The 14,027-nt window shown below is 39.6% G+C and overlaps 1 protein-coding gene across 1 annotated transcript; it reads left to right on the forward strand.

Annotated features, from left to right (window-relative positions):
• The first annotated feature begins 9,870 nt into the window (after positions 1-9,870).
• LOC149844657 (phytosulfokine receptor 1-like) lies at positions 9,871-13,580 on the forward strand. Its single transcript, XM_089995007.1, has 2 exons — positions 9,871-10,606; positions 10,754-13,580. Exons 1-2 carry the CDS (start codon positions 10,126-10,128, stop codon positions 13,246-13,248), a joined length of 2,976 nt encoding a protein of 991 aa, XP_089851133.1. The 5' UTR covers positions 9,871-10,125; the 3' UTR covers positions 13,249-13,580.
• Positions 13,581-14,027: the final 447 nt, after the last annotated feature.

The following is a 14,027-nucleotide window of genomic DNA, read 5'->3' on the forward strand; positions in this document are numbered from 1 at the left end:
TAACAACAAAATACTTCAATTCCATATGCTTATATGACGTAATACTTTTGTTGTTGTTTGAAAAGGACACTGCAGCTTCATTATCATAGTAGACCTTCAGTGGCTTCCCAATGGAATCGATCACCTTTAACTGTGATATGAAGTTCTTTAACCATATAGCCTGCAAAGTAGTCTCGTACAATGCAATGAATTTTGTCTCCATGGTGTGGGCAACAATGGTCGTCTGCTTTCTACTCCTCCAAGAGATCGCACCCCCAGCAAGTAAGAAGACGTACCCAGTAGTAGACTTTCTACTATCAAGGCATCATCCTAAATCCGCATCTGAGTAGCCAATGACCTCGAGGTGATCAACTTTATGATACGTCAACATATAGTCTTTTGTCCCTTGCAAGTACCGCAAGACTTTCTTGGCAGCCTTCCAATGGGGTAAACCTAGATTAGACTGAAATCTGTCAAGTACCCCTACTGTAAAAGAAATATCTGGTCGAGAACATGTTTGTGTGTACTGCAAGCTGCCAACAACTGATGCATATGGATAAGCACTCATTTGTGTTTTGTCAATATCGTTATGTGGACAATCCTTTAGGCTCAGCTTATCACCTTTTGATATGGGTGTAGAAATAGGAGAACAATTCTCCATCCCATATCGCTTTAATACCTTATCTATATAGGATCTCTGTGATAGGCCTAGAAAACCTTTTGCTCTGTCTTGACGAATCTCAATGCCAAAAACATAAGCAGCCTCACCCATATCTTTCATATCAAAATGTAATACAAGAAATTGTTTTGTCTCTGAGAGCAACTTTATATCATTGGTTATAAGTAAAATGGCATCCACATATAACATCAATATAATGAACTTACTCTCACTTTCCTTAAGGTATATACATTGATCAATAATGTTTTCTGTAAACCCGAAAGTCACAATGACTTGGGAAAATTTAATATACCATTATTGGGAGGTCTGTTTAAGTCCATATATTGATTTGTTGAGCTTGCAAATTAGACGATCATTTTCAGAAAAACCAAGAGGTTGTTCTATGTATACCTCTTTATTCAGATCCCCGTTGAGGAACACTATTTTTACATCCATCTGATGTAGCTCTAAGTCATAATGAGCTACGAGGATCAAAATTATCCTCATTGACTCCTTAAATAAGACAAAAGAAAATGTCTCATTATAGTCAATGCCCTTTATATGGGTGAATCTTTTAGCAACCAATCTTGCTTTATGTCTCTTTATGCTACCTTTGGAGTCCTTCTTGATCTTAAAGACCCATTTACACCCAACGGGTTTTACTCCCTTAGGTAACTCGACAAGATCCCACACTTGATTTTTAGCCATAGAGTTTAACTCTTCTTTCATGGCTTCTATCCAATGTGTAGATTGTTTGTTTTCTACAGCTTCCATAAAAGTCAACGGGTCATCATCCATATCTATGAAATCACGAAGCTTCTGAAGGTACACCACATAATCAGAATATATGGCAGATCTTCTAATCCTTGTGGATCTCCAAACAGGTGGTTCTTTAGGCTCAGATTGAACCTGATTATCCTGTTTGTGCTCTTCCACATTATCTATAATAGGTTCACTTTGGATTTTTGCATTAACAATTGAATGATCAACCATACCATTATTAGGAATAACAATGTGGTATCTTTCGATATTTTTCTTAACAGGTGACGAAACTGAATCCTGTACTTCCTCAAAACCAAGGCTTTAAAGTGCATTTAATTCTACTGAACCATCTTCTATGAATTTTGCCTTATCTGTTTCAACAATCTGTGGTGAGTGAGATGGGCAATAAAACCTGTACTCTTTTGATCTTTCTGGATAACCAATGAAATATCCACTAGTTGTTCTTAGATCAAAGGCTTTAATGTGGGGATTATACAATTTGGCCTCTACAGAACATCCCCATATGTGCATATAAGACAGTGATGGTTTCCTACCTGTTCACAGCTCGTAAGGAGTTTTAGGCACAGATTTCATAGGAACCTTATTCAAAATATGCACAACAGTCCTTAAGGCTTCACCCCACAACTTTATAGGAAGTGTTGAATAATTCAACATAGCTCTGACCATTTCCTTATGGATACAATTTCTTCTTTCAGCTACACCATTCTGATAGGCACTACCATGCATGGTATATTAAGGTACAATGTCTTCTTGTGTCCCTTCTTCTTACAAAAAAAGCACCTTATGGGAGTAGAGTCAGATTGCTTGTCTTGGGATAACTTATCCCTAGTTGACTTCTTCCTAGCATTTCTCTTAAATGCATTCTTCTTTAGTCCTACCTTAGATGTATGAGAAGCCATATGTGCACTCTGCACCTTCTCTCATTTCAACCTCTTTTCTTCTTTAACACACTTGGACATAAGTTCATTGAACGTTCATTCATCATTATGTGTGTTGTAAGAGATTTTGAAAGGTCCGTATTCTAAAGGTAAGGACGTTAGAACTAAATGCACTAAGAAAGAATCAGAGATGGTGAGCTTTATGTCATTTAGCTGAGACGCTATGTTCCTCATCTCCAAAATGTGTTGGCGAATGTTTCACCCTCCAGTATATTTCATAGATATGAGTTTAGACATCAGGGTACTAGCTCTGACCTTGTTTGAACTCACAAACTGTGCCTCAATGACATTCATGAATTCCTTCACTGTTCTACATTGTGGGATAGCACTGCGAATATTCTTAGCTACTTTAGATTGCAGAAGCAACAAGGTAAGCCTATTCGAGCGCTCCCACTTCTCAAAAGCAATCTTTTGATCAATAGTGCTTTGATCAGTGAGAACAACGAGTTCATCTATCCTTAGGGCCAGATCTAAATCCATATACCCTAATATAAAAAGAACAGTTTCTTTTCAATCACTAAAGTTAGATCCATCAAGAAAAGGTATAGAGCTTGAGCCATTTTAAAATCACAGCACTAGAAACTGCATGACAAAAGACATGTATCAAGAAGCATTCGTATGAGACTAAAACTTTAGTGAAAAAAGCAAAAGAATAAAGGCCCTTGATATGCTTATTTCCAGGCGAGTGAAGGGGGTCATCGGAGTCCTACTTTGGTAAGAGCTCTAACACGTGAAACCACTTCGCCTACCGACCATATTCGGTAAAACTAAGCTTCTTGTGAAGTTAGACCATCAACACAAGGTACCTTTGGATACACATGTGTGATGTATCTCAACACATTTACCTTATTTTACCCTACTTAAATTACAAACACGATAAAACTACCTTTGGATCATTTTATCGTTTTATGAATATAAGTACAACAGTAATATTGGCTATAACCGTATGATAGTATAAAGTTTTGACAACATATGTGTATTCAGTCACTTTGGTGACACAAATACACTAAGTTATCTAACTATCATTGATGCCAATATTTAAACAACGCATTTAAATGGTTCAAAAACTGGATGAACCTATCATATGAACCATAAATCGGTCTGAAAACTGTATGAAATGGTTAAATGACCCACAAACCGGACCTAAAACCATATGAAGCGGTTAAATGACCTACGAACCGGTCCTAAAACCACATGAACCGGTTAAATGACCCACAAACCGGTCCTAAAACCACATGAATCGGGTTGGGTCCGAATTCAGATCTTCGGGTCTTAGATCCTGAATTCGAAAACATTCTCTGGATCAGATCTTGGTAAGCTGGACCCGGTTCTTTCAGTGACTGATCCAAAATCCGATTAAAACCGGATTATATGGTTCTGGATCCGTCAGTTTGACAGAACGGATCCGGATAAACTATAACTGTGTACGAACCCGTTCAACCTGTTTCTGAACCAATCCTGATCCCTCTAGAACCAGTTCTCAGATAACTAAGACCGGTTCACTATTGTAGAGACCGATTCAGAGTATAACAAACCCGGTTCGGTACATTCTGAACTGATTCAGTAACCCATTGTTGGGTCGGTTGGTGGTTTTCCGGCAAAACTCCATCGGCTCCCTTGAGTGGTGGTGGCCTTGTGTAAAAACTGAAAAACACAGAGCATTGAGGACAGTGTACCTTATGCCACCATTGCTGAGCTGCTCTGGCTGGTGGAGATCGGTTGGAGCAGGAGAAGGCCGCGCTGCTACTGGTGGTGGTTGATAATGGAAGGGAAAGGCTTCTCCTCAGCCGGACTGCGGCCTTCCATGAGCCCAGGTTGCCGGATGCAGTCGGTGAGCAGGACCGATTCTCTCTTAATAGAAATTGACTGTATGGAGAGGTAGGAACCAAAAACCCTCTCTCATGATTTCTCCTGTGTTTTTACCTTGATGGAGGTTGCTCATGAAACCCCCTTTTTATAAACACAAAATGAGAACGGTTGTGTAACTGTTCCCCCTTATTTGTGCAGGTTTAACGGAAGGAGCATCATCTTCCCACATCATGGGTAACCACCCACCAACGTGATGGTTTATCCCAACAAGTGCAACATTCATCACAAAGTGCATGCTATCTAATTAGGTTTAGTGCTGGAATCCCACCTTTCCCATCTTCCATATTCAAGATACTTTTTTTACACGAGCCGATTCGAACTCAGCTCATCTGGATCGGGCTTGAGCAAATACCAGTCTTAGCCCGAGCTCAAGCTGGGTTTCATGGTAAACGAGCCGAGCTCGAGCATGGAGTGTTTGGTTCGTTTCCCGGCCCTAACTTATAAAAAAAAATGAAGTTTGTGAACCGTCACGACTCATGTGGACTTCAATCGTACGGTGGACGATAATGGTACCACAAGAAGCTGACAGCGTAAAGCTAAAGGCTCAACTCTTTCTTCCAAGCCATCATTTAGAAGTTTAAAAGGTCAACCTTTAATAATATCCAAATTGGTTTGGCCACTTAACAAAAAAAGGAAAAAATATTTTGTGTTTAAGGAGGGGCCACATGAAACACTATTAGTTACCCTTTATTATTATTATTATTTATTATTATTATCATTAAGTAATTGATGTGTGTTTTTAAATTTAAGCCCAAAGAAAATCAACCATATGTTACATGAAATAACATTAAGTAATTAATAAGACCTACCACTACCAATTGTGAATATTTAAAAATGCAAAGTTTAATAATCATGCAACTTGATTAACAGTGACATGCATTAACAACTATGCATCAACAACAATTAATTGAATATTATTTCTTTCTCTCTAAGTCATGAACTTTTTTTTAGTTAATTGCAAAAATTCATGATTCATGTGATTTGTGAGGGACCAACCTCGGTTGGTATTCTTAGGTCATTGAAACGAAAGGTCTAACACGTTCATGTGAACTTCGTGCATATAGGTGGGGCCCCAGGATATTTATGAAAAGGAAACCCGGTGCATATCCAAACATGAATAGGATATTGTTGACCATTGAAAAAAGGAAAAGTAAGGCAAGCAAATGGTTGACTGGACAAACGTAGAATCCTTTGCTTGTATGATTGAGAAAGGTTGGATTTTTCATGAATTCAAAGGAAAAGGTGAGGAAAATTTGTCACCAAGTGAGAGAGGGAATGCTGCCAAAGTTGTCCTGCCTAAGCTAAATGTTTTAGGGGCTGTTTGATATCCGGGACAAACGCTGTCTAGGAACAAAAATTCCCCTAGTCAAGGGTTGTCTCACATTTGAGAAATGCATGGGCAGGGACAAAACACTTTTAGCTGGGGCTGGTTTATCCCAAAATCTTGGGGATGTGGGGGTAGACTCTTGCGTCTCAAGTCAAGGTTGAGAAACCGGCATGCAAACACTTTTTAAGGGAACATTTGATTGCACAGACAGAACTATATAGAACAGTCTTGTTTGGATACTGCTTGCCCCAAATATAGAGTTTTTTTTTTGAAAGGCAAGCCGAGGTTAGGCAGACCCCACCAGTTACCACAACATACCATTCGGTTTTGAACTTGCAACGTCCCAACACATGGTGATGTGCACTAACAGTTCCTACCAAACAACCGGAGCTCCCATTGGTAAACATATCGAGTTTTTGTTCTGGGTGTTACTTTCTTTTAGTTTAATTTTTTTTTCAGTTTTTTAGTTTTTGTCCCAAGTGTCTCGGACACCACTGCTCCAGGGAGAGTGGTGAAATACCGTGGGATACCTAAAAAGTATCCAAACGGGGATGTTGTGTTTCAGGCATCCTGTGTGTTCCCGTTTGTGTCGGGAGTGTGGGGCGCAGACAGCAGTAATCCACAGATACTGCTGCTGTCTGCACAATCAAACACCCTCTTATCGAACCACTCTGGCCTAACCTAAACCGAATTGCTTGGTTTGAACCAATTGTGGCTCACACCCTTCCGTTAACCCCACTTTTCTTTTTTACTCGAAGGAATCACCTCAGGATCATAGACCTAGTCGCGCTGCCTCTGCCTGCCATTGCAGGAGTCACCACTTGCTTAGGGTGTGACGCTCATAGGATTCGAAGGATCAACGGCTTCAGCCCACCTTCAACTAGGGATGGCAGTGCTCCATCCTCGCCTCCATTCCCGCACCGGGATGGATTTTAACCTCCACCCCCGCCTTCATCCCCGTTTCATGTCCCCTCCATCCCCGGTTCAAACGGGGATGAAGCGGGGCAATTGCGGGGATGGGGCGGGGCGGGGAAAAGCGTACCTCCATCCCCGAACTGGGATGGATTTTAACCTTCGTCCCTGCCTCCAAACGGGGAGGGGCGGGGCGGGGAGGGGCCCCGCTTTCCCCCGGTCCACTGCCATCCCTACCTTCAACAAATATATCTAGGTAAAGCAGATCAACTACCAACCATTAAAGTCAAAATTGACAGGTGAGGTATGCCTTGGAGTCGGTCTAAACCAAACAGAAGATTCTGTCCATTGTTTTAGTTTTTTCTTGAGAAAGTCTACCTTGACAGTCTGTCAATTGTGATGACACACGGACACGGATACATTATGGACTTGAGATAATAGACTACAAAAAAACTGTTAAAAAATATAAATAGTGTCAGGCACGTATCACAGCGCATCCATGTCTCGTGTCGTAACCCATATAAATGACGCCCCAAATAGCGTGTCCCTGTGACAAAGTGACCGACCATTGTCATCAAAGCCAAAAAATAGATGGCCGAGACCCATTTTGTCCAAAGAGAAGCGCCACATCCCTTTCAGTCAGCTTGTTGTGTTCAACAAAGGCAGCGCTTGCTAAACTTTCTTCAAAGTATGGACATAAGAGCAAAACGAAGCTTTGTCAAAAATAGTTGATGGTTACCATTACCATCAAGTCTTATCCCTATACCCGAGGGGGTTGACGGGCAGTCTAGGTTCAAATCCCATGGGCGTCACCTACTTACCGAAGTCGAAGCTTGACGACTTCCTGAGGTCAAGGGATAAGCACTCGGACATGGACAGAGACTGTTAGTACGTCAGGCTGAGCCAGCGCGGCTAGGTCCCTGCGTTTGGGGTGGCTTCTCCGAGTAAAAAAAAGTCTTATTACATCTATATGATGTCTACCTTCATTTACATGAGAATTAGGTAAGTTTTTTTTTTTTATTGCTGCTTCAGACCTACCTGCTTTGTGTCCTCCAGCGTCCATGTTTGCCAACCTAACTTTGAAAATGGGAACACCATGTTATGGTTGCCAGTTATTGCTTGTACACATGGTTTGACAAATTAGACATACCAAAGAAGGTTCAAACCACTTTCAAAAATCAATTCTAAATATGTCTTTTTATAAATCTAAGTTCACAGATACAATCTACATGGTCAACCAAAGAAGTTTTTTATTGCATAAATTAGATTTTTATAATCTAAAAGAATTTCAAAAATTCCAACCTTTAATTTTTAGTACATTATAAAATCCTATTTACACGTCAAAGAAGCTTAATTCACTTGTTGTTTTTTAGGGTTTTGACCATATAGATCACATCTTGCACTTTGATTTACAAAATAGCACATTTCTAAACTTTTAAGGTGGATATATATATATATATATATATATATATATATATATCGATTCTTTTTCTAAATTAGATACAGTAGAAAGAAGTAATAAAAAAGTATATAAAACTTTTAAGAAACCAAGTAAAAGTGACTCTATTGCATTTAAGTTTCGATACTTTAGAAGCAATGTAATTTTTTTATTTCAAGCACACTTTAGAAGCAATGTTACGTCTGCAAAGTAAAGCAAAATATTAACAAGTATGCAAAACATCCATCAATAACTTGTTTATAACGCCATTAAAAGAAAAAAAACTTCCTTTGAACGTGGAAAGTAACATAGTGTGCATTTTAGGCAACCACCACTGGAGTGCTTTTTCACTAAAGTAAAGTCAAAAGCCTCAATACATCTTGAATTCATTTAATTCCTTCTCAAAAGCAGCAGTCAAAATGTATAATAAATGTGCCAGGCCTCTTTTTCATAAAACACAAAGCTCGATTAATTCTTGTCCTAAAATATCTTAATATCTTACTGAATTTTTTGTATTTTTTCTAAATTCTGACTCTAGTTGTGATTTATATATACTTTTTTTTATAGGAATCACTTCTTAGAGCATTTGATTCCAATGCATGGATAGGTTTTTACAAAATTTTAAAAATAAACTGTAATTTTCATAAATTTTTTAGGCTCCAAATAGCAATTTTTTTCATTCAAAATGCTTGATCCAAGTGTTGATTTCTAGTTAGTCAATCATGTTATGAGGTCAGATTTTTTTTTAAAAAATATCTAAAAAATCCATTAGCATGTTTCATTTAGCACCGTGCCCATTTTATAGGTTTCTATTTTCATGTATATAAGAAACCCCCTAATGAATAATTAGAATATGAGAACTAGAAATATATGCATTTTCAACACTTCTTTTGCAAATCCCTATGTGAATGTGCTCTGCATGGTGAATTTACTAGGAATCAACCATTGGATAATGTATTTTCGATGAAAAAATATGATTTTTGAATGCTTGAATATTTAAGAAGATTATAAGTAATTGATTTTAAAACCTTAAAAAAATCTTGTTTATGCATTAAGATTGGACAATTCAAGAGAAAAGAAAATAATTCCATGAAAATCGTTGTTGACACATTAGTTCTCATATTTCCAATTCTCATGTTCTAGTGATTATATATATATATATAAACCTTCCAATGAAAACGCTCTGAATGAAATTTTTTTGATTTTTTTTCAAATTTTTTACTGTTAAGATGTGTTTGACCAATTTCTTATAAATCTATACTTGATCATGCATTTTAGATTAAAAAAATGATATTTAGAGCCTAAATAATTTATGAAAATTGTAATCAATTATTTTTGAAACTTATGAAAACCTATTCATGCATGGAATCAAATGATCTGATTCCTAAAAATCAAGAATACAAATCATATCTATACGGCCGAAATTAAAAAGAAAACAACAAAAATCTAATAAAACGTTCTTTCAAAAGGTTTATTAAGGTTTTCAATTAAAGAAGTTTTCATCGTACATATTATCACACAGCCACCACTTTTCTCTCACACCGGCAACAACGCGTGACGTCCGCCGACCGCAACGCCACCCAGCACGCGTTGTTGCCGGTGAGGGAGAGAAGTGGTGGCTGTGTGATGATCTCTCTCTTCCTTTTAGTTGACTTCTCTGTCTCTCTCTCTAAGCCGCTATACAAAGTGGAGCAGCAAGAGGCCTGTGATAAAAGCGTGGGAGGCAGAAAAAGGATGAGAGGCAATAGAGAAAAAAAAATCTGATCATAAACTCATGTCCCACCAACTAGGGTTAGGTTAGGTTATACCTCCCAAATTTTTTAGCCCAACTACTACAAGAGAAAACAAAAAGAGAAGAGAGGATTTTTTTTCTTTTTTGTTTCTGACCCCCTTCCTCTCCTTTTCTTTCTGTACACGTCATGCTCTGCTATGATTGAAAAAGAAGAAGAAAAGCCTTTTTTTTATTTCAAAATTTGAATTATGGGTCATGCTCCTTTTGTCAAACCATTGCTTCAATTTGAAGAAATTGGGGGTGCTTTTGTTTTTTCTTTGTTCTTTTCTGGGGGCTAAAGGAGTGTAGAATAAGATAGTTGGGGTTCTCCCAAGATGACTTCTCCTCTTCTTCTTCTTTTTGGTCTTCCTATTCATCTGTTGAGGGTGGTGGTGAGTTAGGGTTCATGTTTTCAACGTGGTATTGGTGATTTCTGGGGTTTTGGTAGAGATGGGGTCTCGTGTTCTGAGATGGTTGGTGATGGTGGTGATGCTTCTGCTATGCTCTTCTAGCGCGGCAATGGGAAGCTGTGATGCGGGTGATTCGCGAGCATTGCTGGATTTCGCCGGAAACCTAACGAACCGCTCGGTTTTGTGGAATTGGTTCAATGGTTCTGATTGCTGCGCTTGGGAAGGTGTCTCTTGTGCGGCCGTGGCGAATGCAAGCTCCGGCAGGGTGGTGAGGTTGGCGTTGAGCGGGAGAGGCCTCAGAGGAACTATTTCGCCGTCGTTGAGGTATTTGGATCGTCTGCGGATTCTCGATCTTTCGATGAATTCGCTTGGGGGCGAAGTGCCGCGGGAGATGTCGAGCTTGGTGGAATTGGAATTTCTTGATCTCAGTTACAATGAGTTGAGAGGTTCGTTCTTCGACTCCGCGGGGATTGGTTTGAATTCGATCCGATGGATTAACATTTCCAGTAATTTCTTCAATGGTAGTCTTTTTTATTCAATGCCCGTCTATCCGAAGCTCGTGAGCTTCAACATAAGCAATAATTCTTTCAGCGGGCTTATTCCGACCGTCCTTTGCGGCCCATCAACTGCTATTCAGGTTCTTGATTTCTCGGATAATCGTTTTTCAGGCGCGGTTCAGGTAGGGCTTGGCAATTGTACTTCTCTGGACCAGTTGTTCATGGGCTGTAATTCTCTCAATGGGGAGCTCCCGAGTGATTTGTTTAGCTTGACATCATTGGAGCAATTATCGATCCCCGCAAATAATTTTTCTGGTAAATTGAGTGACGGAATTGGAAATCTTGTGAAGCTTAAATCGTTGGTGATCTCCTGCAACCGATTCTCCGGCTTATTGCCAGATGTTTTTGGAAATCTGACCAGATTAGAGCAGTTGGTCGCTCAGTCAAATTCTTTCTCGGGTCCGTTGCCATTCTCTCTGGGCCTCTGTTCTTCAATTCAGACGCTTGACCTGCGGAACAATTCTCTTACTGGGAAGATTGATCTGGACTTCACAGGTATGGTTCAACTTAATTCTCTCGATTTGGCCACGAATAAGTTTGAGGGTATGCTTCCCTCTAGCTTGTCAAATTGCAAAGAATTGAAAACTTTGAGCATTGCTAAGAACAATTTATATGGTGAAATTCCTGAAGAATTCAGTACACTTCAATCTCTTTCATTCCTGTCGTTGTCAAACAATAGCTTCACAAACATCTCGAAAGCATTGCAAGTACTGCAGAATTGTAGAAACCTAACTACACTCATCCTGGCAAAAAATTTCAAAGGAGAGGTTTTCCCGGACAATATAGATGGATTTGAGAAGCTAACTATTTTAGCGGTTGGAAATTGTGGCCTTTCTGGTCAACTACCTGGATGGTTGCTTAAGTGCAAGAAATTACAGGTATTGGATCTCTCATGGAATGATTTCAGTGGAAGCATTCCATCTTGGATTGGTGAATTGGACAACCTGTTTTACTTGGATCTCTCAAACAATTCTCTTACCGGGGAGATACCTGTAAGCCTGACACAGCTTAAGAGCCTTGTTTCGACCAATTCGTCTTGGGGGTCCACCACATATATGAATATCCCTCTGTATGTGAAGAGGAACCAAAGTGCCAACGGCATGCAATACAATCAGATATCAGGTTTCCCTCCATCAATACTTTTGAGCAACAATAGGCTCAACGGTACGATATGGCCAGAGTTTGGGCAGTTGAAAGGTCTACATGTCTTAGATTTGAGCAGGAACAACATTACCGGAACTATTCCTGACTCTATTTCAGGTATGTCCAACTTAGAAGTGTTGGATCTATCTTTCAATGATCTTTATGGATCGATCCCCCTGTCTTTGAATAAGCTGACCTTCCTATCAAAATTCAGTGTCGCAAACAATCACCTGTGTGGACAAATTCCTACCGATGGGCAGTTCTTCACCTTCTCCAACTCTAGTTTTGAAGGCAATCTTTGTTTGTGTGGTGCACCTTTTCCACATTGTAATGAAACAAATGTCACAGAAGTAGCATCTATCCTGAAAAGCCAAGCTGGAAGAAAAACCATTCTAGGAATAACAATTAGTATTGGAGTTGGGATTGCATTGCTTCTAGCAGTTGTCCTTTTCAACATGTCAAGAAGAGAAGTAGTGAACCAGTGTAATGAAGAAGAAGCTGAAATTGGTCGTCCTCACAGAATATCTGACAACTTGGGTGCAAAACTAGTCCTATTTCAAAATCCCGAAGGAAAGGAGCTGACCATCTGTGACCTCCTGAAGGCCACCAACAATTTCGACCAAGCCAACATTATTGGATGTGGAGGATTTGGCCTTGTATATAAAGCAAATCTCCCAGATGGCACAAAAGTTGCAATCAAGAGGCTTTCAGGGGACTGTTGTCAGATGGAACGCGAGTTTCAGGCTGAAGTAGAAGCACTCTCAAAAGCTCAGCACAAAAACCTTGTCTCTTTACAAGGATATTGCAGGTATGGTAATGACAGGTTGCTAATATACTCTTATATGGAGAATGGAAGTTTGGATTATTGGTTGCATGAGAGGCTTGATGCAGGATCGGAACTGGACTGGGAGACTCGTCTGAAGATAGCACGAGGCGCAGCAGAGGGGCTGGCTTACTTGCACAATGCATGCGTGAACGTTGTCCATCGTGATGTGAAATCAAGCAACATTCTCTTGAATGATAAATTTGAAGCCCATTTGGCTGATTTCGGGCTATCAAGATTGCTAAAGCCATATGACACTCATGTGACAACTGATCTTGTGGGGACATTGGGATATATTCCTCCTGAATATAGTCAGACCATGACAGCTACATTCAAGGGTGATGTTTATAGTTTGGGAGTTGTTATCTTGGAACTTCTTACTGGTAAAAGACCTGTAGATGTTTGCAAATCAAAGGGTTGCTGGGACTTGGTTGCTTGGGTCCGCCAGATGAAGTCAGAGGTGAAAGATGCCGATGTATTCGAGCCATTGATATGGAACAAGGATCATGAAAAAGATCTGCTAGCAGTACTTGATATTGCTTGCAAATGCATAAGCATAGATCCGAAACAGAGGCCATCAATTGAGCAGGTTGTTTCATTGCTCAATGCTGTCGGAAATGAAGATGAACAGATCACATGAGTGGGTTTCTGTGTTTATATGTTAATATCATTACCCTAAACAGCTGCAATGGGGACTGTATTTGAACCAATTCAGCATTCCATCAAATGATGAGTTGCTGAAATTAGAGAAGGGCTGTCCCTTGTCTGATCGAGTGTATACATTTGAGATTGTATATAATATGCCTTTCAGGTAGTATCATACACGTTGAGTTAGTGCCAGGCTTTGCAATTGGCAATTTCTTATAAAGGCTGAAGAGATAAGCTTATCATGGTAGCTGATGATAACAAATCCAACCAGTGTACTACTCTGATCTGTTTAAATCCAATGCTTATATGTTGTTCTTAACCAAATCTCTCTATTTGCTTGTAGACCCATCTCTCTGTCCAAGAAAAGGGTGGTTGGTCACACTGCAAGGTGGCTATGTCTGTGGGCATGTGTCTGTCTGTGTGCATACATGCTCATGTGGGCATATGCATGTGTCCATTTATGCATGTATGCTAGTCAGTATTTGCTGATAAAAATTTAAGATCTTTGACAGTTTGTCCTTGGCAGACACCCTTGGGATTCAGTTTACTTGTTTACTTGAAGATGTCCTGATTTCTCAAGTCATAATAGCCATTGTGTTGCTGCCTGGATTATTAATTAGTATAATGGAGATGTTAAAAGTATGGCAGTTGATAGGTCGGTGACTCTGTATTCTGAGTCTCATTGTTTTTCATGCAGAGTTTTCAGGATAAAGCAAATTCCAAGTTGTAAGTTTAAGGACATTCTAAATATTCATCTCATAAGTTCCTGAG

Source organism: Nuphar pumila, chromosome 2 (assembly GCF_984573655.1).
Source record: "Nuphar pumila chromosome 2, dmNupPumi1.hap1.1, whole genome shotgun sequence".
Lineage (NCBI taxonomy): Eukaryota > Viridiplantae > Streptophyta > Magnoliopsida > Nymphaeales > Nymphaeaceae > Nuphar > Nuphar pumila.